This window comes from Orcinus orca, chromosome X (assembly GCF_937001465.1).
Source record: "Orcinus orca chromosome X, mOrcOrc1.1, whole genome shotgun sequence".
NCBI classification, from domain to species: Eukaryota; Metazoa; Chordata; class Mammalia; order Artiodactyla; family Delphinidae; genus Orcinus; species Orcinus orca.
Window position 1 is genome coordinate 130,359,773 of NC_064580.1, and position 26,766 is coordinate 130,386,538.

The 26,766-nt window shown below is 54.4% G+C and overlaps 2 protein-coding genes and 1 pseudogene across 2 annotated transcripts; 1 reads left to right on the forward strand and 2 right to left on the reverse strand.

Annotated features, from left to right (window-relative positions):
* Positions 1–1,890: 1,890 nt before the first annotated feature.
* Positions 1,891–3,652, reverse strand: LOC101281789 (ADP/ATP translocase 3-like; annotated as a pseudogene).
* An 11,371-nt stretch (positions 3,653–15,023) lies between these two features.
* On the reverse strand, positions 15,024–16,082 carry LOC101282035 (melanoma-associated antigen 10-like). The gene has a single exon (XM_004284099.2). It carries the CDS (start codon positions 15,977–15,979, stop codon positions 15,179–15,181), a length of 801 nt encoding a protein of 266 aa, XP_004284147.2. The 5' UTR covers positions 15,980–16,082; the 3' UTR covers positions 15,024–15,178.
* Positions 16,083–21,926: 5,844 nt separating this feature from the next.
* LOC125962962 (melanoma-associated antigen 8-like) lies at positions 21,927–22,700 on the forward strand. Its single transcript, XM_049704547.1, has one exon. It carries the CDS (start codon positions 21,927–21,929, stop codon positions 22,698–22,700), a length of 774 nt encoding a protein of 257 aa, XP_049560504.1.
* The last annotated feature ends 4,066 nt before the right edge of the window (positions 22,701–26,766 follow it).

Genomic DNA, 26,766 nt, shown 5'->3' on the forward strand with positions numbered 1-26,766 from the left:
GGCCCCGCCCCCTCACATGGTAAAATCCCAGGCCACTCTCTATTCTTTGCTCGCACAAGTCACTTTACAACTGCTCTCTTGAGAACCCTTGATTCTGTAAGTAATGAACCATTTCTTGACTTCTTGGTGTGTGTGTGTGTGTGTGTGTGTGTGTGTGTGTGTGTGTGTGTGTGGTGTCATTGGTCTCCACATCCAAAGCAAATTTTGGGTGGGGGTCTGTCTGTCTGTCAGGTTACGTTGGTGGAAATTATGTGCAAGTCTATGGAACTGCCCCCCCACCCCCCCCACACAACCAAGAGAGTCAATTACAGACAATATCACAGGAAGCATGGCAGAGATTAGAGCTGCTCTGAAAGATGTAGGGGTGGTGGTCCCCATCATATCTCCATTTACTTTGCCAGTCTGTTCACTGCAGCAATTGGATGAATTCCATAGAGTGACTGTATACCCCAGGCTTCACCAACTATCAATTCCAGTTGTGGATGCTGTGTGCTGGACGTGGTGGAATCGCTCAAGCAGATGAATAAGGCCTTAGGTCCATGTTACGTGGCCATTGATTTGATGAGTGCATTCCTTTCTATTCCAACCAATCAAAGAAAGAGGATAAGAAGCAGTTCACAATTATGTGGACATCTTTATTTACAATTTGGTCCACTACCATGTTAACTCTCCTGCCCTATGTCATATCTGTACTCTCTTATAACATAGTACAAAGAGATGTGGATCATCTAGGCAGCCCATAGAACATCAGTCAGATCAGTTACACTGACACCATCATACTGATTGGACAGGAAGAGTAAGAGGCCTCTCTAAGACACATGGCCTCTCGAGAGCATGGGAGATAAACCCATGAAGATTCGGGGACCTGCCATTTCAGTGAAGTGTTTAGGAGTCCAGTAATCCGAGGCATGCCAGGATGCCCCCTCCAAAGCACAAGACAAATCATTGCGTCTTGGATCCTCCAGCACAAGGAAGAAAGGAGCACACCTGGCAGGCCCCAGGATCATTGCTGCGGTCCATATATCAGGTGACACAGAAGGCTGAGAGCTGGGCTGCAGGAGAGGAAGCTTCAGCAGAGCTGGGGTGCAGGAGAGGCGCCTGCGGCAGAGGTGGGGTGCGGGAGAGGAACCTGCAGCAGGTCCAGGCTGTGGTGCAAGTAGCCGCGTGGACCATCTTATACGACAGACCCCGTGGTGTCAGAGGTATCAGTAATGGGCAAGGATGCAGTGTCAAGTTCAAGGCCAGCCCCTGTAAGAGAATTGCCACTCAGTCCCCTGGGGTTCTGGAGGAGGGTCATGCCATCAGCATCAGAGATTCTATGTCTTTCTAGAAATAGCCTCTGGTGTGTTTCTGGGCCCTGGTAGAGACAGATGCTTGACTATGGGACACCAACTGACTCTGTGTCTGGAACTTCTCATCATGAGCTGGGTCCTGCCAAGTCAAAATCAGATGGCAACTCACTGTAGGATGGCAGTGGTGCATCTGGAATGCAGGCTGGGCAGGGACAGAGGTGTGAGTAAGGTTTGTGAGCAGTAGCACAGGCCCTCATGTTACGCATCACAGTCATACCAGAGCTCCTCCCTCAGCTCACACTATGGCCACATGATCCCATACAGCCAGATGAAGGAGGAGGAAAAGGTCTAAGCTTGGCTTTTGGACGGATTTGCTTGGTCTTTGGATACAAGTTGAAAATGGATGGCAGTTACACTCTAGCCACACCTAGGGATGTCCCTGAAAGACAAGGGGGAGGGAAGATCTAAACCCCTACGTGGGTTAGGGTGGAGGGACAAAGGGTGTTTTCTGTTTTTCTTTTGTCTCTGTCCTGGTTTTATCGTTTTGCAGCAGAATGCCCAACATTGAACATAACTGCAAATATGTGGTCGTGCCAAAGCTAATAACGCTTAAGTACAAATAGGAGACGTGGTTTTTTAAGATAAATACTTAAATAGAAGTTGCTCCTATGACCACCTGAAGTCTAGGTCTGGTAGGAGCGGCCTCACCTGTGGACCCATGAAGACATCACGATTCCACTCCCTCCCTAATCAATACATGGACACAGGGTGCCAATGGTCGTGCTCACAATGAGCCTTTCGCCAGAGCCACCTCCAGCTCTCCACAAACATGGTGAAATTTCTCGAAGGTCAATGGTCCATAAAAGTTAAGTATTCTATGTGGTTCTCTTGGGTCTGTGTGTCCAGCGGGGTGGGGCCTAGATGACCTCCTTCAGGTCATCGTACGGGACCAGCATGAAGGCACCACCCATGAGGCAGAGGACGTTGGACAGGCGCCCTTGAAGAAGGCTTTGCCCCTTTCGTCTTTGAAGAGGCCCCCTGTACGTGATGTTGGCTCCTTTGTGCCCTGACTGCATCATCATCTGCCGCCACTTGGTGTTGAAGGGGCAGGAGACCGTGCTGGCCACCACTGTCACGTTCTTGGAGTCAAGGAGCATGACTTTGCCGGAGTAGGTGGGCTGGTAGATGACGATGCTCCGCACGGAGAGGCTGAAGCCCTGGCATAGGCCCCGGATGCCATCAGACCTGGTGATCTTCACCAGTCTCCTAGTCCTTTGAACTCGATGTCAGATTTCCCGAAGTCAGCCGCCAGGTGGGTTCTGGTGAAATCCAGGGGGTAGACGAAGCAAGAGGGAGGTGGCTCTGGCCACCCCACCAGAGGCCAGATTGCCAGCAAAATACTTCCAGAACTGCGTGTGCTTGTCCAAGGCCCCCAGGAAGATCTGCTTGTACTTATCCTTGAAGGCGGAGTTGAGGACTTGAGTGGGAAGTAGCGTATGACGCAGGCTGTCCGTCCAGAAGGACAGCACACCCTGCTCCTTGGGGCTGCGCACGGTGCAGTCCAAGATGCCCTTGTCCTGCTCGTCGGCTGTGATCTGCTTGCTGGTGTATTGTACCCGCACAGCAGTTTTGCCCACTCCATCGGGGCCACAGCCACCTTGGAGATGGTGGCGGCAATGCCTCTGGCCAGGAAGTCCTTGGCAAAGGAGAGGGCCTGTTTCGTTGTGGTGGCAGAACGGGCAGCTCAGTGAGTGGGAAACAGAGTGGAGGCACAGAGAGCTGGAGGGTGGGCACTGCTGGCCAGCCCTGTTGCCGCTGGGACCGAAAATGCAGGCCTGGCATCCCATGCAAGATGGTATACTGTCAGGGGATATACTTCAGACTGGAGGAAGTGTCTGGGTGGGCGCATGAGCATGGATCCTCTGGTATCACACATACAGAAGCTGCTAGCTTTGTAGCATGCCACAGTGTCCTGCTGAAGGTGCAGCTGAAGCCCATGCTTAGAGGCGATCCCCTGCAGTGATGGGGTGCCGTCCTCCAGAACGCAGTATATGCACTGCATCTGAGACCTCCATGCGGCACTGTGTCCCCAATAGGAAGAATACGTGGGACTGGGATCCGAGGGGTGGAAGCCAGAGTGGCCCCCCTTTCCATCTTCCCTAGTGACCTACTCAGGTGGACATTGTGTGTCACATCTCCTTAGCTCTGGACTTTGCAGGAGAGGATATTCTGGTCCCTAAAGACAGTGCACTCTCACCAGGAGACACAGCCAGAGTCCTGTGGTGCTTATAGATATGACTGCTGCCCGGCATTTTTTTGTCCCCTGTGTCCAGAGACCAGCAGGCAGGAAGAGTCGCCATTTCAGCAGTAACCAACACTTACCAAGGAAGAGGGAGAACTGCTCTTACAGCTGGAGTATGTGCGGAACACAGATGATGTGCTTAGGTGACTCTTGGTGCTCATTTGCCCAGTTGTGCCTGTGAATGGCCAAGTGCAGCGATTCTGCCCTGAGAAGGGTATGGATACCAGGGACTCAGACCTCAGGGATGAAGGAAAGTGGCCAAGACTGCGGAGGTGATAGCAGAGGGTGAGGGAGACCTAGAAGGGGCAGTGGAGGAGGGAGGTAATGAGTAGCTGTCACAGCTGCAAGACCAACTGCATCAATGGCGTTGTACTGTGTCCCACCAATTTCTCTCTTCTAAGTGGACACTCAAGAAGACAGGCACATGGGAACCACAGAGAAACTGCTCCCTGAACATATGTCTATGGAATAGTGGATCTGTGTGGCACAAGGGGTGGACCGGGGCAGCTATGGAAGTTCACCACTTAGATGTCACTTTAAGACAGGAGTGCAGTCAGCTGACAGCACCCAGATGCAATGCTTTCAGGATCCACTGCAGCATTTGCACAGAGGTCATGCTATTCCCAGGCAGCACCCAGTCTACGACTTAGCACAGCAGGGCTACTAGAATTATTTCTGCTCAATGTGGGACTCCTCAATGGGCCGTCTTTGCACCAGAGCTCCCAGTGGGCTGGCCAAGACTTTCTCAAAGCTGCACCATCGTCTAAGGCGCTCCCTTCCAGCCCTTCTTCCATCTCCCTCCTTCCACAGGTGTCTTACATTCACTGTGGTCTGAAGGCTCTTCCTGCCTACCCCCCTTTATCTTTCTCAATAAATCTTTTGCACTTTCTAACTCCATATTGGCTTCCTGGCGGACCTGAACTGACACATTTCATTTGAGGCTAGAGAGTACTCCTCTTCTTTCATGGTGAAGGTAGGAGAAAAGCCAAAACACTCTTTCCTCCTAAAAATTTCCTTTAAAAATTACCTTCGAAATATTTTATCTTCTCTTAACTAGCATTGATGGGGTGGTGCTTGTGGGAGTGGCTTTGCCGTATTTTAGGAAATTCAGCGCTGTAGGGGGTTTGTTTGAGGGATTTGGGAGCTGCTCGCACGCAACAAGCTTTATTGGGTTGCGTGTGCTCCGTAGCGTGAGACCATCCAGAGGCTTATGGGTGGGCTAAGGAAGCGCCACCCAGAAGGAGAGGAGGGTAAGGTAACTGTTACGGCACCCAGCAGCACGGCAGGGGGTCTCCAGGCCAGAGAATTCTGAAGGGCAGCAGTGGCTTGGCGTCTTATCAATGACCAGCGGATGTGGGGTAAGGTGTCCTGGGAATTGCAAGGCAGGCAGGCCCTAATTGACTAATAATCTGCTGGCTTGGGCTATTTTAAAAATAATTTAATGTGTAAAAACTGGAGTTTGGCACCAGTGGGATTTTGAGCTAATGAATCTCAGCCCGCAATGAAGAAATAGAAAAGTGAGGGGCCAATACACAGAGGCCATCTGAGGCTGATTTATATAACAAGCATTTCGATGTATTTCTGTTGAGAACAGAGACCGTGCAGGGACTTGGCACCTCCTGTCCTCAGGTTTGGGCTAAAACCCTGAGGAGATGGGCAACATTCCATTTAACATCCTGTTATGTATTTAATAAATATGTATTCAATAAGTATGTATATAGCTATGTTCTGCCATGCATTGCCCCAGGTGCTAGAGGTGCAATGGACAGCGAAACCACTCATGGTTCCTGTCATCATGGAGCTTTGAACTGCGGGAGGAATTGCACAAATACATATGTAATCATTATGTTAAGTGCTTGAGAAAGGCAAGTACTACGAGACTGCTACAAGAGTCTGTTAGGAACTTAAGTTAGATGGAGGCAGGAGCGCCACTTGAGGTGCCCTTGGTGAAGGGACATGGATGCTGAGACCTGAAGGATGAGTAGGAGTTGGCCAGGCAAAGAGTGAGGGAGGTTGTGCTCAGGCAAAAAGAACAGAGTATGCAGTGGGCACAAAAGTGACCTCTACCTCAGCCACCCACTTCTGCTGTCACTTTCCAGGCTTTGTCATCTCCTGTAACTGCCCCCACCTTGATAATCAGTGATTCAAGCATCCCCGCTGTGGTCATTTTCCGACCTCTTCAGGGCCTTCAGGCATTGCCTTTCTCTGTCTCTACCTGTCAGCCATCTCCTTTTTCACTTAATCTTTATTTAAATGACTTTACTCAGGTATAATTAAAATGCACATATTTAAAGTGTACAGTTTGATAAAGCTTTCTCATACCGTTTTTTTTTTCTTTCTTGCGGTATGTGGGCCCCTCACCGCCGCCGCCTCTCCCGTTGCGGAGCACAGGCTCCGGACGCGCAGGCTCAGCGGCCATGGCTCACGGGCCCAGCCGCTCCGCAGTATGTGGGATCTTCCCGGACCCGGGCACGAACCCGTGTCCCCTGCATCGGCAGGCGGACTCTCAACCACTGTGCCACCCGGGAAGCCCTTCTCATACCCTTTTGAAGTCCCTCCCTCCTGTATCCTGCAACCTTGCTAAACTCACTTATTACTTCTAGCAGCTTTTTCTTGGTAGATTCTATGAGATTTTTCTACGCAGAAAATGTTGTCTTCAGATAACAGCAGTTTTCTTTTCTAATAATGAATACCTTTTATTTCTTTTTCTTAACATGAGACAAAACTCTTCTCTGTCTTAGAAAGGCTTTCTGCTTAGCTCCTTAGCTTCTGACTCAGTCCTCTATCTCTTCTTCGTCATTGCAATCTTGGCTCCTTAAATCTCCAATTTTGTGTCTCCAGGCCCGTGAGACCACTGAAAACTGTGCTGGTTTTTTGGTCCCCAGATATATCCATCTACCTGGATGAAGCCTGAATTCTCAGCCTCCTTCACTGCCCTAGAATTGGCAAATGTCCCCAGAGGAGAAGCAGCTGCAAAATACCAGTGCACCTTCCCATGGTTCTCCTTCTCCTGCACGGTGGCCCTTTAAGTTCTGATCACTTCAGGAGGTCTCCAGTGGTTCAAACTGATCTTTTTCGTCATATTTTTAAAAATTGTTTTTGCTATTTAGAATGTTATTATTATTAAATATTGCATATATACAAAAGAAAGATAATGTATTGTGTACATTAACAGTCCAAGGAATAGTAGAAAACCAAACGCCCATGAATCTATAACAGAGAAGAACAAACCTAACTCCATATTCGATCTATTCCTTTAGCTCTAATCTCTGTGCTTAGTCATGCTGGCTCTGAACCTTTGTCTCTTCAATCAGTAAAAGAACATTGCCTATAGCCTGAAATATACAATAGTCTTTTCTCAAGGCTCTGCCTCCCAGGCTTAACCTTTAAAGCCATAACACTTTCATTCATATAGACATAAAAACTTATAGAACAGAAAATAAAATTTGTCTTATTGAAGGTTTACAGGAACTTCGTGACCTGACCTACCTGGACACCTGCGAGAACAAGGGACTATCACGTCCTCTCTGAGGTCTGGCCAGCACCGAGAGGTCTGCAACAGCCAGCCACACCCCCTCCCCTTTTAGTATAAAAGGAGCCTGAATTCTAACCTGGGTAAAATGGTTCTTTGGGATATGAATCTGCGATCTTCTCAGTCTGCTGGCCTTCTGAATAAAGTCGCTGTTCCTTGCCTCAGCGCCTTGTGTCTCCATTTATTGGCCTGTCATGTGCCAAATAGTACGGGCTTGGGCTCGGTAACAAACCCACCATGAAGGTAAGCTTTAGGACAGAGCCCCCGACCCTCCTCACTTATATTCAGTCCCGGTCCACCCTCATGCAACTATTCTACATTATTGTTATTTTTAAAAATTCATTTAAAATGAGATATAATTGATGTATAACTGTGTAAGTTTAAGGCGTACAATGTGTTGACTTCATACACTTACATGTTGCAATGTGTTACCACCTTAGGGTTAGCTAACATGTCTGTCACATCACATAATTATCATTTATTTTTTGTGGTGGGGACACATGTCATGTTTTAATGGGATTTTCCTGTTGTTCTCTATAGGAGCGTTTGTCTGCCAAAAACTACCCTGTCGTACCCATAAGCAGAAGTCAAATCAATAAAATCATGACACCTTCAATGGTTCTCAAATTTTACCACCTGTTCTCATCTCTTCTACCACCATGTAGTCCAAGTTATGACCATATATCCCCTATACTAGTCCAATAGCCTCCTAAACTGATCTTGTATCCACTTTGCCTCCTTCTTATGCATTCCTCATATAGCAGCCAGAATTATTTTTAAAAAACAAATCATATTATGTTACTTCCATGCTCAAAACCCTTCAATTCTTCCTACTGCTTTCTTAGCATAAAATGAAAAACATTTTTAATCACAATAAATGGCATTGGCTGAGTTGTGATAATGCTCAATGTACCAGGCACAGTATCGTTTGATTTTCATAGTAATGCAAATGATTATTTCCCTTGTTTATACAAATGAGTAAGTAGAAATCTATAAAGCTGAATTTAATTGGTTAAGGACACAGTTAGAAGTGGTGAAGCTGGAATTCCAAGCCAGGCCTTTTCAGCTCTAATGTACGTGTTTGAAACAGTTTAGATATATAGATACCTGACTTCTTCAGGGCAGGCAGGTAGACTGGAGACCCAGGGAAGAGTTAATGTTACAGCTTGAGTCCGAACGCAGTCTGCAGGCAGAATTTCTTGCTCTTTGAGGGACTTCAGTCTTTTCTCTTAAGACCTTCAACTCTTCGGATGCAGTGCACTCAGATTATGGAAAATAATCAGCTTTATTTATAGTCACTGATTCAAATGTCAATCACATCTAAAAATACCTTCACAGCAACATCTAGAGACATGTGTAACCAAGCAACTGGGCAGTACAGCCCAGCCAAGTTGACACATAAAATCACCCACCATACTACCTGACTGTATTTTCATTGTAAAGAATTCAAACAGTGGGAAGTATAGAGAAGAAACACTGAGAGTCACACTCCCACCTCTGTCCCCTTTACCTCCACAGAGATGAACACTGTCAACCTCTCAGTGAACATCCTTCCGGAGCGCTGCCTATTCCTTTAACATTCATACATATATATATATATATAAAATTTGGTTTATTTTATTTACATGGGATCATTCTATAAGTATTGTTTGTGTCTTGTTTTCCTTCTTGATTGGTAAGTCACATATATTTATCTTTTATTTTTTTACTTAGACAAACAAAACATTTATTCAGCGCTTACAATATTAGGTGATACAATTGAGTGAAAAGCAAAAGTCCATCTTTGACCCCCTTCCTGAACCTCGCTCTCTTCCTCAAAGGTAAACGCTGTTATCGTTTGGTGTGTACACATGCAAACTTTGGACACAATATTACACACGGAGCTGAAGATGACAGAGTGTGACCCTGCATCCCCTTCCTGTGCTCTATTCTTCCCCATCTTTACCCCTGCATAACTTATGTCAAGAATGGCATGTTATGACATTGAGATTATGTCATGAGACAAAGTCTATATTAATAAGAGAGAAGGTTGTTTGTCTTGCAAGTGTGACACTATGAAGCATATGAAAAGTTTAAGACTATTCCTATGGAGGACTGTCAGTGGCTGACGGCTGTAAGCATCACCCTTTCCTTTCAAATTTGGGGCCAGGAGCTATTAGCTCCCAGGTTGGGGGATGGGTATATAAAGGTCAAGAATAATTTTTCAACCAGAAAGCCAAGACTTTGTTTTACTGTGTGGATTTTTTACACAATTATCTGCAGGAAGTTTCCAACAGAAGATATCAGGGGAAGGGAGCATTTTGAGATGGGGAGTTTATCCTGGGTTATCAGGATGGGCCTTAAATCCAATCACAACTGTCCTTATAAGACAGAAGCAGAGGAGATCTCTCTCTCTCTCTCTGTCTCTCTCTGTCTCTCTCTCTGTCTCTCTCTGTCTCTCTCTGTCTCTCTCTCTCACACACACACACACACACACATACAGAAGAGGAGAAGGTGATGTGAAGCAGCACAAAGAGATTGGAAGATGCTGACCTTGAAGTGATGCAGACACAAGCCAAGGAATGCTGGCAGCCAACAGAAGCTGGAAGAGGCAAAGAAGAATTCTACTCTAGAGCCTCCAGAGGTAGCTCAGCCCTGTCAACCTTGGATTCAGCTCAGTGATAATAATTTTGAATTTCTGGCCTCGAGAACTGTGATAGAATAAATTTCTGTTGTTTTATACCACCCAGTTTGTGGTAATTTGTTAGAGCAGCCATAGAAAACTCATACGGGACCAAGTCTAACTGTTTGAGTGTCAGCCACAACTTCCATACACACCTAGTGTGCCAGTGCTAAATGTCAGATGGTCACAGAGGAGGCAGGAGCTTTGGAGAGGCAACTGCCAACATGCTTGGATGCCCAGGCTCCAGCGGTAGGAACAATGCATAAAGATTTTGACCTTGGAGATCTCCCTGTGACTGAGGAATGGACAGAGAAATTAAAGGGGAATCTGAGGACTTGGATCAATGTTTACGCCCCTGTGAGTGGTTTGTGAGGTAGACAAACGCAGGCAGCAGTGAGTAGAGTTACAGGGTCCTCATTCTTTAAGCGAGCACTCTAGGGGAGAGGCTTGGTCAGAGGCCAATGATTCAAGGGACCATATTAATAAATTCTTAATTAATTAGTGGCACTTTGGCAGAATCTTAAAGCTGTAATGAATCTGCCATCACCGTGGTGCACAAGAAATCTAGGGGACATGGGATGGCTATGCATGGCAGGATGCTGGGAAAATGGAGACAGAGACTGACTGGAGATCAGGATGCCCTAGACCACGTCAGAGGCCGCCTATGGTTGTATGTAAGGTTCAGGGGAAAGGGGGAAGACATAGAAATAGTCACTGCTATTTGTACTCTGTTTAATGCCCTTTAAATCAATCTTATGAACTTTAAAGCAACCAGATAATAATAATAACTTTAGAAAGACAAATGGCCAAGATTCCTCTGAATGAATATTCCCTTGTTAGTTCTGGATTTGACAAAGTAACTTTCCCCAAACCTTTAAACACTGGCTACAAAACTAATCAAACACTCCTAAGCATTTAAGGAAAATTACCTGTATATCGGACTGTCTTTACTGTTTCAAATACCCTTAAAAGCCTGGAGGAGAGAAGCTTTAACTGTCAGGCTCACAGAGACAGGGGGCTAGATTCCAAGTCTGTGACCGCACTAGAACCTCCCACCAGCAGAGGGCAGTGGTCCAGACAGCGCGGCCTCTTGACTGGCCGAGGGGGGAAGGCTCTGAGAAGTGATGGGGATGCTGCTAAGCCTGCTGCAGCCCCTCACAAGCCTGAACGGCTCAGGAAGTGCTTTCCCCACAGTATGCTGGGGAACAGAAGGTGTTTCTCCTCGATTCCTGCAGGGAACACGTGTGTGCGGTACACATACCGTCCAAATGGGGGCGGATCACAAGCAGTCCGGATGTCCCAACCAGAGTTAACGTGGGCTGGCCGAGGCAGCTCTGGGGAGCTGCTCTGGGCGGCGATGGATTCAGCCAGGTTATAACGCTCTGGAACAGTTTTTTCCCATTGAGAACACTCAAGGAGGAAGGCAAGATCCGATGGAGCACTGCAGCTGGAGAGGCGTGGGGGCGGGAGGAGCGGAGACACGCAGTACAGGGAGCTCTCCACATCCCAAGGGAAGAAGTTGTATTCCTTTTTCCTTTGTTTCTCTTTTGGGAAATCCTGTTAGTGCTCTTTTCCTCACGGTTTCCACTTCTTTGTCTTCCTGGGAGAGTTACTCAGTGTTAACTTTCAGCTATCTAATTTAGTCATCAATGGTATCATTCCTTCTATTGGAATATTTTATTTTATTTTATTTATTTTTGGCTGCATTGGGTCTTCATTGCTGCGCTGCACTTCCTCTAGTTGCCACTAGCGGGGGCTACTCTTCCTTGCGGTGCGCGGGCTTCTCCTTGCAGTGGCTTCTCTTGTTGTGGAGCGCGGGCTCTAGGCGCTCAGGCTTCAGTAGTAGCAACACGCGGGCTCAGTAGTTATGGCACGCGGGCCCTAGAGCATGCAGGCCTCAGTAGTTGTGGTGTGCAGACCCTAGAGTACGCAGGCTTAAGTAGTTGTGGCGTGCAGGCTCAGTAGTTATGGCACACGGTAGCTTAGTTGCTCCGCAGCATGTGGGATCTTCCTGGACCAGGGATTGAACCCGTGTCCCCTGCATTGGGAGGCAGATTATTAACCACTGAGCCACTAGGGAACCAGAATATTTTCTTAATTCAGGCAACAGAAGTTTTAAATTTCAAGAATTCCCATGACTTCTTTTCAAATTAGCCTCTAGTATTCTCCAGGTTAGTTAGATACGTCCCTAGTCTGTGGTTAGTGGCAACAAAGACACTGCACCCAGAAGGCTTCTGGAGTGAGCATTGACATTTGCAACAACCTGTAGGAGACTCCCTGATTTGACATTGCAACCCATGCAGGGATAGGGCACTAAAGCTGTCACTGCACAGAATGGACAGCTAATGGTGTTGGTGCGTTTAAGATTTTAGTTCTTTGACTAGCCTGTCCAGGGCCTAGAAGCTGTCTGGGCTGGCTACCTATTAGCTTCAAGGGCCCAAATACCTGTGGCCATAGAACCTCAATACTTAATTTGCAAAGTGAACAAACATGCTCAAAGTGAAATCTTTTGGAGGCTAACCAGGTCTGGAACTTTCAGACTTGCCTGAGGAAATACTGTTTTGTCCTCCCCCGAGCACACTCAGCGCCAGGGGCTCTCGCTTCTCGTACCCCAGACGCAGAGCCCACCCGTCTTGCCCCCGCCCACCCGGGAGCCGGAGCCCCCTAACTGCCACGAGCGTCCTCCCCCCCCACCCCACGCCCCGCCCCGGCGGGAGCTCCCCTAACGCCTACCGCACCCGCGCCCGGGAGTCCTCCCCATCGACCCCCGCCTCAGCCAGGAGTAGCTCCCCCTTCCTCCCGCCACACGCAGCAGCCGTTAGCCCTCCCCGCCCGTCCCGTCCTCCCCACCCCCGCAGCCAGTCGTCCTCTCCTCTGGCCCCCAAAGCCGGCCCCACCCGACCAGCAGGAAGCCCTCCGCTCAGGCCCCCCCCCACGCTTAGCCATTAGCCCCACCCTCTGCACCCCGACTCCAGAACGCCCCCCACCAGCCACCCCGGAAGCCAGCGGTCCTCCCCTCTGACCCGCTCACTGGGGGACCCTTCCCTCAGCCCCCCTTCAGCCCGCTACCCTCCGCCGCCGCTCCCCCACTCCCAACCGAGCAGCCCGTAGCCCTCCCCCGACCTCCACTCCTTCCCGGGGCCCCCGGTACCTGCGGAGTCCAGCCCCCGGCAAAGCCCCCGCCTGTCTCCTGACTCGCTCTGACTCTGTGGCTGGCTCCGGAGTCCCGCTCACGACGGGCTGAAGAGCTCGTCTCAGCAGAGCAGCCAGGAACGGTGCCGCCGACTGTCCCAGGCACTCTGTGCGAACGCCACGTGGGCTTCCGGGTGCTCCCGGAAGCCCCAGGAAGATGAGGGAGAAAGTTCTAGACGTCTCTTTACAGAGAAACTGGTTGGATCAGAAGAGCACGTGAGGAGGCGCTCTGCTATGGAAGCAGCAGTAGCCATGCGCACTGAGGGCCTGAGGTCCCAAGGCTTGGCGCCTCCGGAAGCAAAAGACACGCCCATTGGCCTTCCACCAATAGGAAGGCCTCCTGCGAGGCTGCGGAGTTTGGGGAGCAAACTTGGCGATGCAGAGCCCATGGGGGCACATTGGTCAATCTGTCTTTACAGGTGGGTGTCTACTGTGATTCATAATGTCATCAAGTTATTCTTTTTTCTTTCTCTTTTTTAATTTAATTTAATTTTTTTATACAACAGGTTATTTGTTATCCCTTTTATACATATTAGGGTACATATGTCAATCCCAATCTCCCAATTCATCACACCACCACCCCCCGCCCCCACCATTTTCTCACCTTGGTGCCCATATGTTTGTGCTCTACGTCTGTGTCTCTATTTCTGCCCTGCAAAGCGGTTCATCTGTACCACTTATCTAGGTTCCACATATGTGCATTAATACACGATATTTGTTTCTCTCTTTCTGACTTCCTTCACTCTGTATGACAGTCTCTAGATCCATCCACATCTCTACAAATGACCCAATTTCGTTCCTTTGTACGGCTGAGTAATAAATAATAGTAATAAAGCTCTTCTTCACATGGACTGATTTCTTGTCTAGTTGTATCAACTAGCCATCTTCTCACACGGCACAAGAGGATGAGGCAGCCGTCTGGGGCCTCTTTTATAAGGGAGGTAATCTCATTCATGAGGGCTCCCCCCTCATGGGCTAATCACTTCCCAGGGCCCCACCTCCAAATCCCATCCCTTTGGGGGTTAGAATTTAACAGGTGAATGAGGGGGAGAGGTTTACAAATATTCAGTCCATAGCAGTGTCTGTCCAACTATTGTTGCTCCTATGTTCCCTTTTTCCTGCTGAGATAATCAAGGTTTTCATTTACATTTTAACTTCTCTACTGCCTTTTTAGGCAATTATCAGTTTTTGCTAAAACTTTACAATTCACCTATGAAATGGAAAAAAGCGCTCACCATCTCTGGGTCTGCAAAGTGCCTACCTTACCCTCTCCCTGGAGAGGTGTCCCATGGGTGCTAAGCAGGAATCAGACTCTGGACCCCCGCCCTCACCCGCAGCAGCCCTTTCCCTCCATTGCCCACAGCAGAGGCCAGACTCAGATGAAACGTTCAGGGAAATTTACTAAGAGAAACATTGACTGAAACCATTGAACAGAGGGCATGATAACACAGAGAGGAACGTGTAACAGCCACCAGAGTCCGGGGGTCACGGCCCCCCCCAGGGTCCTCAAAAAGGTGCCTCCGCTACACCCCACCCGGCGGCCCTCCATCCCCCCACTGCCTCCCTTCCTGAGGGCCCTGCGGGTGGTGTCTCGCCAGGAAGGTGGGTGCCGGCAATGCCCGCTCCCCCAGGTCAGCCACTCCCCCTCTGGCCCACATGCTCGGGGCCTGGCCCTGCCCTATGGCTGGAACAGGAAAGTCCCACAGCAGGGTACCCACCACTGAGCGGACGACGGGGTGTCCCGAGGAACAACGTGGTGGCCTTCAGTTGTACTGCTAATTACTTTCACATTTCCAAGTAAACTCCTATTCCAATGCCATGTTATCTTGTTCACCATCACAAAATAATATGGGAATCTTACAATTTGTTTTACACAATTGCAAAACTCTTGTCATTGAACTGAATTAGTGCAAATACATGTGTGATTAATGTCATTTGCAAACTTAGATACTGAAGCTTATTAAGCCTTCTCTTAAATGGAACAATATTTGAAAAATTCCTAAAGAAAACACAGATGATATTCCATGTTATCTTACACAAGAGGAACCCAAAGATGCTACACACCATGTTCCCCCCACTCGCAGGGGCCCTCACTACTTGGAAACTCGACCGCTCTCTCTTCAAACTCAGAGTGAAGGACCAGCCTCACTTGCTACCAGTGAACTTGGGCCTGGAAGGAGCCTGGCTGCTGCTCTGGCTCAGGCTCCCTCTTCCTCGTCGCTCACACCCCCTGCACACAGGGATGGGAAGGACCTGGGATCCAAGCTACTGACCCTGAGCAGATGCTCCAGGACCTGCCACTTGCTGGTCTCCGCGTAGGCCCGGGCACCCCACAGGAACTCGTAGCGGGCAGGGTCACTGTGGGGCACCTGCCGGTACTCCAGGTAGCCCTCCTGCACCCACACTTCGGTGAGCAGCTCCCTGGGCTCCCCATACATGCAGGGCACCCTCCCGGCACACACCCCCATGTTGCCGAGCACTCCCCAAACATCCTCCTCAGGGACGCGGTCACCGAACAGGGTGACCATGGTCAGGACCAGCAGAGGGAGACCGGCCTCGGGCGTGCACTGCCAGTCGCTCAGCACTGCATCCCAGGTGAGGCCCAGGGTGGGGACCAGGACGTAGGTGCGCTCGCGGGGGTCCACCTCCTTCACGTCCAAGCCAAACAGCAGCTGCAGGCACTCGCAAGCATGGCTGTAGACCACGGGGAAGTGGTCCCGATGCTCCCGGAGGACCGTACTCAGCATCTCCGCCTCGGAGGTCGGCTCCCCGGTACGAAACTTGACGAGCAGGAACCCCACCAGGTCAGCCATCAGCGCAACAAGTGCCTCACGGGACAAGGGCTCGGCATAGGCGGAGAAGGAGGGGGCGCCAGGGGAGGCGGAGGACGAGGGGGATGCGGCCTCCTCCCCCGCAGCCCCCAGCAGCGGCGCCTCCACCGGACCCTGGGCCGGGACTGGGGCCTCAAGGTCGGCCTCAGGCTGGCGGAGCTCACTCATCTCGACCGGGGGCCTGATCACTGGGGTCGGGCCGCCCACGGGAGTGTGGGCAGGGGACCTCGTACCTGGGGTAGAGAGGGGGTGTGAGCGGCCTCGGCGGAGAAAGGCACCCTGGGCAGCCCTGACAAAGGCCACTTACAGGTCTCGTCTTAAGGGCTGCCCTCGGGCCTCACAGGGGCGCTCCTCCTGGGTGGCCTGTCCCCTGCCAACCTGAAGAAGGAAGTGAGGGGGCTCCTCAGGGTGCAGCCAGCACGGCCCTAGGTTCTGGGGCTGACAGGGCGGTGGGGTGACTTGGGTGTTGTGGGGTCCCCTCTGTTCTGGGAGGGGGAGCCCCTGGGTACACACTCAGGGCACGCACCTCCCCTTGGCTCCTGGCGCTGCCTGGGCCTCCTCTGCTCTGTGCCCTGAGGACACGGTCCTCAGACCTGGGCCTTCGCCTCCCGGGTCCTGGAGCCCCTGTAAGAGGAATGGAGGGCGCACCTCTTGTGTACACTGTGGCACAGCTCTGGGCCTCGGTGCTGGTAGGAGGATTGGGCCGGACTCCGTGAGGTCCCCCCAGTTCTGAGTTCTGGGGTGGGTGGTCCCCTCGGGGTCGCTCGTCGTGCTCACTGTTCCCCTTAAGGGCCTGGACCCTCCCCTTTGCAGGCCGGAGGGGAAACTCAGAACAGGACCCCGAATCTGAACAGAAAGCAGTGAGGGGGCCCCACAGGTGGCCGCACCTGCCCAGGGCCTCCCGAGGGTCCTAGGATGGGGAGATGCTGGGTCCTCACCTCCTCCTCACATCCTGCCTGGCCTCCCAGCGCTGACCACAGGGGCAGGTTTCTGTTGAGGCCCCTGTTCCAGGGCTGGGGGTCTGCTCAGTCCTCCCTCGGGGTCCTGGGAGTCCACCCTCTGCGGACCTGAAGGCTCACCCCTCACACCAAACACCTGACCTCCTGAGGACCCCGACCCAGAGGTCAGGAAACATCTCATCTGCTGACCGCGCTCTGGCGCCGCCAAGGCCCCCGCGGAAGGGCAAAGGATCCCTCCCTGTGTCGGGGTCTAACGTCCTCAGTCCTTCCTTCCTCGCGTGCAGGCTGGACTCTGGGCAGGACCTGGGATTGTCCCGTCTGCCAGTGTGAGTCCCTGCTCCTTATACCAGGTCTCCAGTCTCTCCGAGACCCTGACGTCAGGACGTCAGGACAGACCTACCGTGCTCATCCCGCCCCGGGGCCTCCCACGGCCACCTGCAAGGGCGGTGATCTGCTGGGTCCCTTTTGTCCTCCCTCAGGGTCCCCTCAGTCCTGCCTAAGGGCCCTAACCTTAGTCCACCAGGGACCTGACATTTTACCCTCTGCCCTCATGAGACCCCGCCCCTTATCCCAGGTCCCCAGCTTCTCTGAGACCCGGATGTCAGGAAGTGCTGCACGTGGCGGCCTCCCAGGGCCAACTCAGTTCTGGGTTGCAGGCTGCCCTCAGTGCTCCCTCAGGGCCCTCACCTTGACTCCACACAGGACCTGGGATTCTCTTCTGTGCCCACCAGACACCCCGCCCCTTATACCCCCTCTGCAGCCTCTCTGAGACGCCGCCCCGTGCTCCCCCTCTCCAGGGTGTCTGAGACCCGGATGTCAGGAAGTGCTGCACCTGTTCATCCCGCCCTATGGCTGGAAGGGCCAACTCGGTCCTGGGATCCAGGTTCCCCTCAGTCCACACTCAGTGCTCTCACCCTGACTCCACATAGGAACTGGGATTCTCTCCTGTGCCCGCCTAGGATCCCGCCCCTTATACCCCCTTCCCAGCCTCTCTGAGACCCCGCCCCGTGCTCCCCCTCCCCAGCGTCTCTGAGACCCGGATGTCAGGAAGTGCTGCACGTGCTCATTCTGCCCTATGGCCTCCCAGGGCCAACTCAGTTCTAGGGTCCAGGATCTCCTCAGTCCTCCCACAGGGCACTCACCTTGTCTCCACGGAGGACCTGGGATTCTCTCCCGTGCCCACCAGACACCCCTACCCTTATACCCCCTCCCTAGCCTCTCTGAGACCCCGCCCCGTACTCCCCTCTCCAGGGTGTCTGAGACCCGGATGTCAGGAAGTGCTGCACCTGTTCATCCCGCCCTATGGCCTCCCAGGGCCAACTCTGTTCTGGGGCCAGGATCCCCTCAGTCCTCCCTCAGGGCACTCACCTTGACTCCACGCTTCCACGATTCTAGCCATAGCACACCTGAGAGCGGACGCTTATACCTGTTCCGAAGCCTGAGACCTGGATACGTAAGTGAGGACTCGCTGCCAAGTGCTCATTCTGCCCCAGGGCCTCCCAGGGCTGAAGGCAGGGAAGGGTATAAGCGTGAGGGTCTGACAGAGACTGTGGAGCGGGTATAAGGGGCGGGGTCTCAGGTGGGCACAGGAGAGAATCCAGGTCCTGCGCAGAGTCAAGGTGAGGGCCCTGAGGGAGGACTGAGGGGAGCCTGGACCCCAGAACAGAGTTGGCCCTGGGAGGCCATAGGGCGGGATGAACAAGTGCGGCACTTCCAGACATCCGGGTTTTAGAGACGCTGGGGAGGGCGTATAAGGGTCGGGGTGTCTGGTGGGCACGGAAGAGAATCCCACGTCTTGCGTTGAGTCAAGGTGAGCGCCCTGAGGGAGGACTGAGGGGAGCCTGGACCCCAGAACACAGTTGGCCCTGGGAGGCCATAGGGCGGGATGAGCACGTGCAGCACTTCCTGACATCCGGGTCTCAGAGACGCTGCGGAGGGGGGGCACGGGGCGGGGTCTCAGAGAGGCTGGGGTGGCGGTATAAGGGTCGGGGTGTCTGCTGAGCACGGAAGAGAATCCCAGGTCCTGCGTGGAGACAAGGTGAGCACCCTGAAGGAGGACTGAGGGGAACCTGGACCCCAGCACAGAGTTGGCCCTGGGAGGCCATAGGGCGGGATGAGCACGTGCAGCACTTCCTGACATCCAGGTCTCTGAGCACGTGCAGCACTTCCTGACATCCGGGTCTCAGAGACGCTGGGGAGGGGAGTACGGGGCGGGGTCTCAGAGAGGCTAGGGAGGGGGTATAAGGGTCGGGGTGTCTGGTGGGCACGGGAGAGAATCCCAGGTCCTCCGTGGAGTCAAGGTGAGGGCCCTGAGGGAAGACTGAGGAGAGCCCGGACCGCAGAACAGAGTTGGCCCTGGGAGGCCATAGGGCGGGATGAGCACGTGCAGCACTTCCTGACATCCGGGTCTCAGAGACGCTGCGGATGGGGAGCACGGGGCGGGGCCTCAGAGAGGCTGGGAGGCAGTATAAGGGTCGGGGTGTCTGGTGGGCACGGGAGAGAATTCCAGCTCTTTCGTTGAGTCAAGGTGAGTGCCCTGAGGGAGGACTGAGGGGAGCCTGGACCCCAGAACAGAGTTGGCCCTGGGAGGCCATAGGGCGGGATGAGCACGTGCAGCACTTCCTGACATCCGGGTCTCAGAGACGCTGGGGAGGGGGAGCACGGGGCGGGGTCTCAGAGAGGCTGGGGAGGCAGTATAAGGGTCGGGGTGTCTCGTGGGCACGGGAGAGAATCCCAGGTCCTTCGTTGAGTCAAGGTGAGGGCCCTGAGGGAGGAGTGAGGGGAGCCTGGACCCCAGAACAGAGTTGGCCCTGGGAGGCCAGAGGGCAGAATGAGCACGTGCAGCACTTCCTGACATCCGGGTCTCAGAGACGCTGGGGAGGGGAGTACGGGGCGGGGTCTCAGAGAGGCTAGGGAGGGGGTATAAGGGTCGGGGTGTCTGGTGGGCACGGGAGAGAATCCCAGGTCCTCCGTGGAGACAAGGTGAGTGCCCTGTGGGAGGACTGAGGAGATCCTGGACCCTAGAACTGAGTTGGCCCTGGGAGGCCATAGGGCAGAATGAGCACGTGCAGCACTTCCTGACATCCGGGTCTCAGAGACGCTGGGGAGGGGGAGCACGGGGCGGGGTCTCAGAGAGGCTGGGGAGGGGGTATAAGGGTAGGGGTGTCTGGTGGGCACGGGAGAGAATCCCAGGTCCTCCGTGGAGTCAAGGTGAGGGCCCTAAGGGAGGACTGAGGGGAGCCTGGACCCCAGAACAGAGTTGGCCCTGGGAGGCCATAGGGCAGAATGAGCACGTGCAGCACTTCCTGACATCCGGGTCTCAGAGACGCTGGGGAGGGGGAGCACGGGGCGGGGTCTCAGAGAGGCTGGGAAGGGGGTATAAGGGGCGGGATCCTAGGCGGGCACAGGAGAGAATCCCAGTTCCTATGTGGAGTCAGGGTGAGAGCACTGAGTGTGGACTGAGGGGAACCTGGATCCCAGGACCGAGTTGGCCCTTCCAGCCATAGGGCGGGATGAACAGGTGCAGCACTTCCTGACATCCGGGTCTCAGACACCCTGGAGAGGGGGAGCACGGGGCGGCGTCTCAGAGAGGCTGCAGAGGGGGTATAAGGGGCGGGGTGTCTGGTGGGCACAGAAGAGAATCCCAGGTCCTGTGTGGAGTCAAGGTGAGGGCCCTGAGGGAGCACTGAGGGCAGCCTGCAACCCAGAACTGAGTTGGCCCTGGGAGGCCGCCACGTGCAGCACTTCCTGACATCCGGGTCTCAGAGAAGCTGGGGACCTGGGATAAGGGGCGGGGTCTCATGAGGGCAGAGGGTAAAATGTCAGGTCCCTGGTGGACTAAGGTTAGGGCCCTTAGGCAGGACTGAGGGGACCCTGAGGGAGGACAAAAGGGACCCAGCAGATCACCGCCCTTGCAGGTGGCCGTGGGAGGCCCCGGGGTGGGATGAGCACAGTAGGCCTGTCCTGACGTCCTGACGTCAGAGTCTCGGAGAGACTGGAGACCTGGTATAAGGAGCAGGGACTCACACTGGCAGACGGGACAATCCCAGGTCCTGCCCAGAGTCCAGCCTGCACGCGAGGAAGGAAGGACTGAGGACGTTAGACCCCGACACAGGGAGGGATCCTTTGCCCTTCCGCGGGGGCCTTGGCGGCGCCAGAGCGCGGTCAGCAGATGAGATGTTTCCTGACCTCTGGGTCGGGGTCCTCAGGAGGTCAGGTGTTTGGTGTGAGGGGTGAGCCTTCAGGTCCACAGAAGGTGGACTCCCAGGACCCCGAGGGAGGACTGAGCAGACCCCCAGCCCTGGAACAGGGGCCTCAACAGAAACCTGCCCCTGTGGTCAGCGCTGGGAGGCCAGGCAGGATGTGAGGAGGAGGTGAGGACCCAGCATCTCCCCATCCTAGGACCCTCGGGAGGCCCTGGGCAGGTGCGGCCACCTGTGGGGCCCCCTCACTGCTTTTTGTTCCGATTCGGGGTCCTGTTCTGAGTTTCCCTTCCGGCCCGCAAAGGGGAGGGTCCAGGCCCTTAAGGGGAACAGTGAGCACGACGAGCGAGCCCCGAGGGGACCACCCACCCCAGAACTCAGAACTGGGGGGACCTCACAGAGTCCGGCCCAATCCTCCTACCAGCACCGAGGCCCAGAGCTGTGCCACAGTGTACACAAGAGGTGCGCCCTCCATTCCTCTTACAGGGGCTCCAGGACCCGGGAGGCGAAGGCCCAGGTCTGAGGACCGTGTCCTCAGGGCACAGAGCAGAGGAGGCCCAGGCAGCGCCAGGAGCCAAGGGGAGGTGCGTGCCCTGAGTGTGTACCCAGGGGCTCCCCCTCCCAGAACAGAGGGGACCCCACAACACCCAAGTCACCCCACCGCCCTGTCAGCCCCAGAACCTGGGGCCGTGCTGGCTGCACCCTGAGGAGCCCCCTCACTTCCTTCTTCAGGTTGGCAGGGGACAGGCCACCCAGGAGGAGTGCCCCTGTGAGGCCCGAGGGCAGCCCTTAAGACGAGACCTGTAAGTGGCCTTTGTCAGGGCTGCCCAGGGTGCCTTTCTCCGCCGAGGCCGCTCACACCCCCTCTCTTCCCCAGGTATGAGGTTCACGCCTGTCACCCGTGCCCACACTCCCGTGGGCGGCTCGACCCCAGTGATCAGGCCCCTGGTCGAGATGAGTGAGCTCCGCCAGCCTGAGGCCGACCTTGAGGCCCCAGTCCCGGCCCAGGGTCCGGTGGAGGCGCCGCTGCTGGGGGCTGCGGGGGAGGAGGCCGCATCCCCCTCGTCCTCCGCCTCCCCTGGCGCCCCCTCCTTCTCCGCCTATGCCGATCCCTTGTCCCGTGAGGCACTTGTTGCGCTGATGGCTGACCTGGTGGGGTTCCTGCTCGTCAAGTTTCGTAACGGGGAGCCAACCTCCGAGGCGGAGATGCTGAGTACGGTCCTCCAGGAGCATCGGGACCACTTCCCCGTGGTCTTCCGCCTCGTTTGCGAGTGCCTGTATCTGGTGTTTGGCGTGGACGTGGAGGAGGTGGACCCCCGCGAGCGCACCTACGTCCTGGTCCCCACCCTGGGCCTCACCTGGGATGCAGTGCTGAGCGACTGGCAGTGCACGCCCGAGGCCGGTCTCCCTTTGCTGGTCCTGACCATGGTCACCCTGTTCGGTGACCGCGTCCCTGAGGAGGATGTTTGGGGAGTGCTAGACACCCTGGGGTTTTGTGGCGGGAGGGAACTGCTCACCGAAGTGTGGGTGCATACGGGTTACCTGGAGTACCGGCAGGTGCCCCACAGCGACCCTGCCCGCTACGAGTTCCTGTGGGGTGCCCGGGCCTACGCGGAGACCAGCAAGTGGCAGGTCCTGCAGCATCTGCTCAGGAGCAATAGCATGGATCCCAGGTTCTTCCCATCCGTGTCTGCAGGGAGTGTGAGCGATGAGGAAGAGGGAGCCTGAGCCAGTGCAGCAGCCAGTCCCATGTCCAGCAGCTTCTCCCGTGGGGCAGGAAGGGGGGCTTCTCCTTCACTCTGAGTTTGAAGAGGGAGCGGTCAGCCTTCTAAGCAGTGAGAGCCGGGCGAGTTGGGGGAAGCCGGTGTGCAGCATTTTGGGTTCCTGTTGTGTATGTTGACATGGACTTCCATGTCTGTTTTCTTTAGGAATTTTTCAAATGTTGGTTCTTTGAATAGAAGACTAAACAAGCTTCAGTGTCTAACTTTGTGTATGACGTTAATCCCACAGGTATTTGCACTAATTCAGTTCAAGAACAAGAGTTTTGCTGTTTTGTAAGAGAGGTTGGGAAATCTCCCAGTTCGTTTTGTGACCGTGTACAAGATAACAGGGAATTGGAATCAGAACTGCTCTGGAAATGTGGAAGTACTTAGCAGTGATATAGATGGGAGAAGAAATAGAAAAATAAGAGTCATTGTTGTTCCAATTCTTGCTTCCCTGTCTTGTCTGTCATTCTGTAAATAAAACGAACTATCTCTGTTGAGTTGGATTTGCACGGGTATTTTAAGAAAGTAGGAGAAGGTTCATCTGCGTCAATAAGCCCCCTGCCCACTGGCTTGTTTATTCCGCAGACCTCCACGGAGCCTCTGCTCTCCGGAAGGGCCTGTGTTAGTAGCGGGAACGCTAGGAAAAGCAGGACACACCCACACCTAGAGTGATGGTCTAGGAGCCACTGTCACATGAGGAAGGTGGTGAGACGTCCCCTAAGTCCCACAGAATAAGACAACATGGGACGAGGCGGTGGGGCTCCAGGAGCGAGCCCTGGAGTGTTAAGTGCCCCGAGCCAGGGCACTTTGGGCCTTTGGGAAGTGGGGGTTCCTTCTGTGGGAGGTGATGGTGATGAAGCTGGGTGGTGGCAGCAGCCAGACATGCAGAGGGTGTGTCTTGGGTTGCAGGGGAAAGTCTGAAATGGGACATTGCTGTGAGATGTCCTTCTGGGTCATGGATAAAGCCGAGAGAAATCTCGCCCTGGGGCAGGAAGGAAGGGGTGCTGGCTCTTGTTGCATTGCAGTGGGCCACAGTGAAGAGGTAGGTGTTTCATACCCGCCATCTGCAAGGATTTCCAGAGAAATGAGGGTCTTGCTCTTTGAAGCCCTGCTCGGTATTCCCGGGGCTGGCCCTCCTCTCCCTGCCCTGGGAGAGCCAATTACCAACTGTATGGAAACGACCATTTTAGTCACCTGGAGTTTACTTTGGCCACTTGTGAGCAAGGTCTAGATTTCAGTGGGATGAAATGAATGAAAATAGGGGGTTTGAAAGAAGAGAGGCTGCCGAAGTGGAAAGGAGTCGCCGTGTGACTGGAATCCTGGGAGCTTTGCGTGAGCTGCACCCAGCTGGGGAAATCACCACCCTTCCCTCCATGCCGACACACACACACACACACACACACACACACACACACACACACACACACATCCAAATTGAATAATAAATCCTCCAGGAGTAAAACACACAGAACAGCAATTTTGACTGGTTTTCTATTCCGTTTCCTATGGAGCTGCAAATTCTCTGAGATGTCATGAAAAGAAAGCAATTTCCAGAGGGGAGAAGGACAGAGTCTGGGATCAGAATAATACTAGAAATAAGTCCTAGCCACTAAGAAGCAACGTCCGCCAGTGTCCCCGCGTTCAGGCAGGTGCAGAAATATGGCGGCATCAGAGACCCACAGGTTTGGGCTGTGACCTGGCATCGAAAGGAAGGGGCAACTCCTGGGCCTAATGGGATTGGGAGGTCACTGCAGTGGGAGGTGCAGACGGCGCCGGGGGCTAAAGAGGCAGCCCTCCCTGCTGAGCGCCGTACGACAACGTGAACATTACGTGGGATCCTGGATTTGAAGCACCTGCCATATAGCAGGTGGGCACTTGGAAAAGGTGGAGAATTTCAGGGCCAATGTAACCTGCTCAGACACTCCTGCCGGAAAAGAAGGGGATTTTGTCATCACAAATGGTAAGCGCTGCTTTTGTTGAGCCTCTACTAGGCAGTGTGGCATTGGAGAGCCGTCAGGTGCTCGTCCCCATCTTGTCTTCCTCTCCTCCCCGCACAAGTGGGGACACAGCACTGCCAGAGTCCTCTTCACTTGGGAGGGGTCATGTGATGACCCTTTGCCACTGAATTCTGAGCAGAAGCATTTTTGTCACGGCCGTCTGTATCGAAGGCACACCGGGGTCGGGGGTTAGTCCTCAAGCCATGACAACACAGACACAGACCACTGTGTTTCCTCCCCCAGGGTCTTAAGTCCTGCACCTTTGACCCTTAGATGTGAGATGCCAGACTCTGTGCCTTTAAGGCCCTGGGCAGGGTTGGAGGTGTTCCAGAGAGAGGCTGCCCCACAGGGAGCTGGCGGAGGGCATTTCCCTCAAGCAACCCGCGCCCTTAGGTCCCTGAGCTGCACCCATCCGTCCCCGCGGGGCTGTGCTGAGTCTCTGTCAGGAGGGCAGCCGCCAGCTGCCGAACGGCCCCGTTGGGGTCGGGGGCGTCCTCGTGGGGCCCAGCCCCGAGTCCCCCTCAGGGGTGACCCTGCTGCCCACAGCGCCCACTCTCTCCAGAACCTGGCCTCGGTCTGCACAGCCTGGCTTTTGCCCTGCCTGTCCCCCGACTAGGAGCCGCTCAGGCCCCGGTCCTGATGACCTCGTGCATGTATGTTTACCTGAATGTCCCAGAGAAGCATCCCCCCCCCGACCAATATCATGGTTCGGGTGGAGCTGGCAGGACGTGATGTAGGCACTCGGCGAGTCTCCTCGTGGTTGGTAAGTGATAATCATTGCCGCGTGGATGTGGGGCGAATCTCTGTGCTTCCGACTTACTTTGAAATCATTCCCTACGTAATGCCCAAATGTTTGAGTACGCTGATGGCCTTCTGAATGTGACCGTGAGGTTTTGGTTTTTGAGCCTGAGTGCGAGAGGCACAGGCGTGTCCTGTCAGCCACCCGCAGAGCCGGCTAGGACTCTGGTGTCCCCGATCAGGGTGTTTGAGCAGAGGGACAGGCTGTAGCAGATGGCAGGGGTGGTCCCCAGGACGCTCCCCCAGGCCCCAGCCACCCGCAGACCCGCATGAGGGTTTGGAAAGGAGCCAGGCAGGAGAGGGCTTTGGGGTCCCGGTGATGCAGGCTGTGAAGAGGGTCAGCCGCCCCAGAGAGGTGGAAGGAACAGCACCCACCAGATCCCATCTGACCTGCCCTGGGCTGGCCGGGGGAGGCAGGTGGGAGCAGATGCCGCTGCCGGTGAGCTGCAGCCCTGGACCCCAGCAGGAAATGGGTGCTCTTGGGACAACGGGTGCTCCAGGAGCAGAGCCCCGTGGGGACCTCCCGGGGGAAAGCAGGGATTCCTAGTGCCCGTTCGTGCAGTGAACTGACTGATGGGGGACAGTGCTAGCCCAGGGACGGCCGTGGCAGGCAGCGCAGCAGCGGCCGGGACACGCCAAGAGCGCCCCAGGGACATTCAGGGAGACACTTTTCAGGGGGGCAGCAGCGCCCTCCCCAGTAGACTCTGGACGAGCACACACCACCCCGGCACACAGCCAGTCCTGAGCAGGGTGGCGCAGGGCACACGGGAGCTGCTGCCCATCAGCGGGAAGCTCTGACGTTCTCTGCGTGCGCTGAGCCTGCCCCCTGAGGGGCTGGTGTGAGTTGTCTCAGCCGTGGCCCTGTTTCCCGAGAAGCCCCCATTCCCCAGCCCCAGCTAACGTGTGCTCTGAGCTCCAGCCTCCTTGGCAAAGGGCTGACCTCCCGCCTGGCTCTCGCCTACCCTCCTCTGTGGCAAATATCGCCGGCTGCTGCTTTAGGGGCCTTTGTGAGCAAGTGCGGGGCCCGGGCCTGTGCCTGTCCGTGGTCCCTGAGCTGGGGCTGGGCACAGGGATAGGGCTGGGTTGGTGGCGGGATGCAGGGTGTGAAGCCAAGTGACATTCACAAGACAGCAGCAGGGTGTAAAGCCACGTGTGAGCAAGCATCCAGGAGGAGGGGCATCCGCAGGGCCCTGAAGGGCACAGACACTCACGCCCCGTGGGAATGCGGAGAGC

Coding starts and splice junctions, on each gene's coding strand:
- LOC101282035 (XM_004284099.2), bottom strand. CDS start 15,979: ATGAGTGAGCTCCGCCAGCCTGAGGCCGACCTTGAGGCCCCAGTCCCG.
- LOC125962962 (XM_049704547.1), top strand. CDS start 21,927: ATGAGTGAGCTCCGCCAGCCTGAGGCCGACCTTGAGGCCCCAGTCCCG.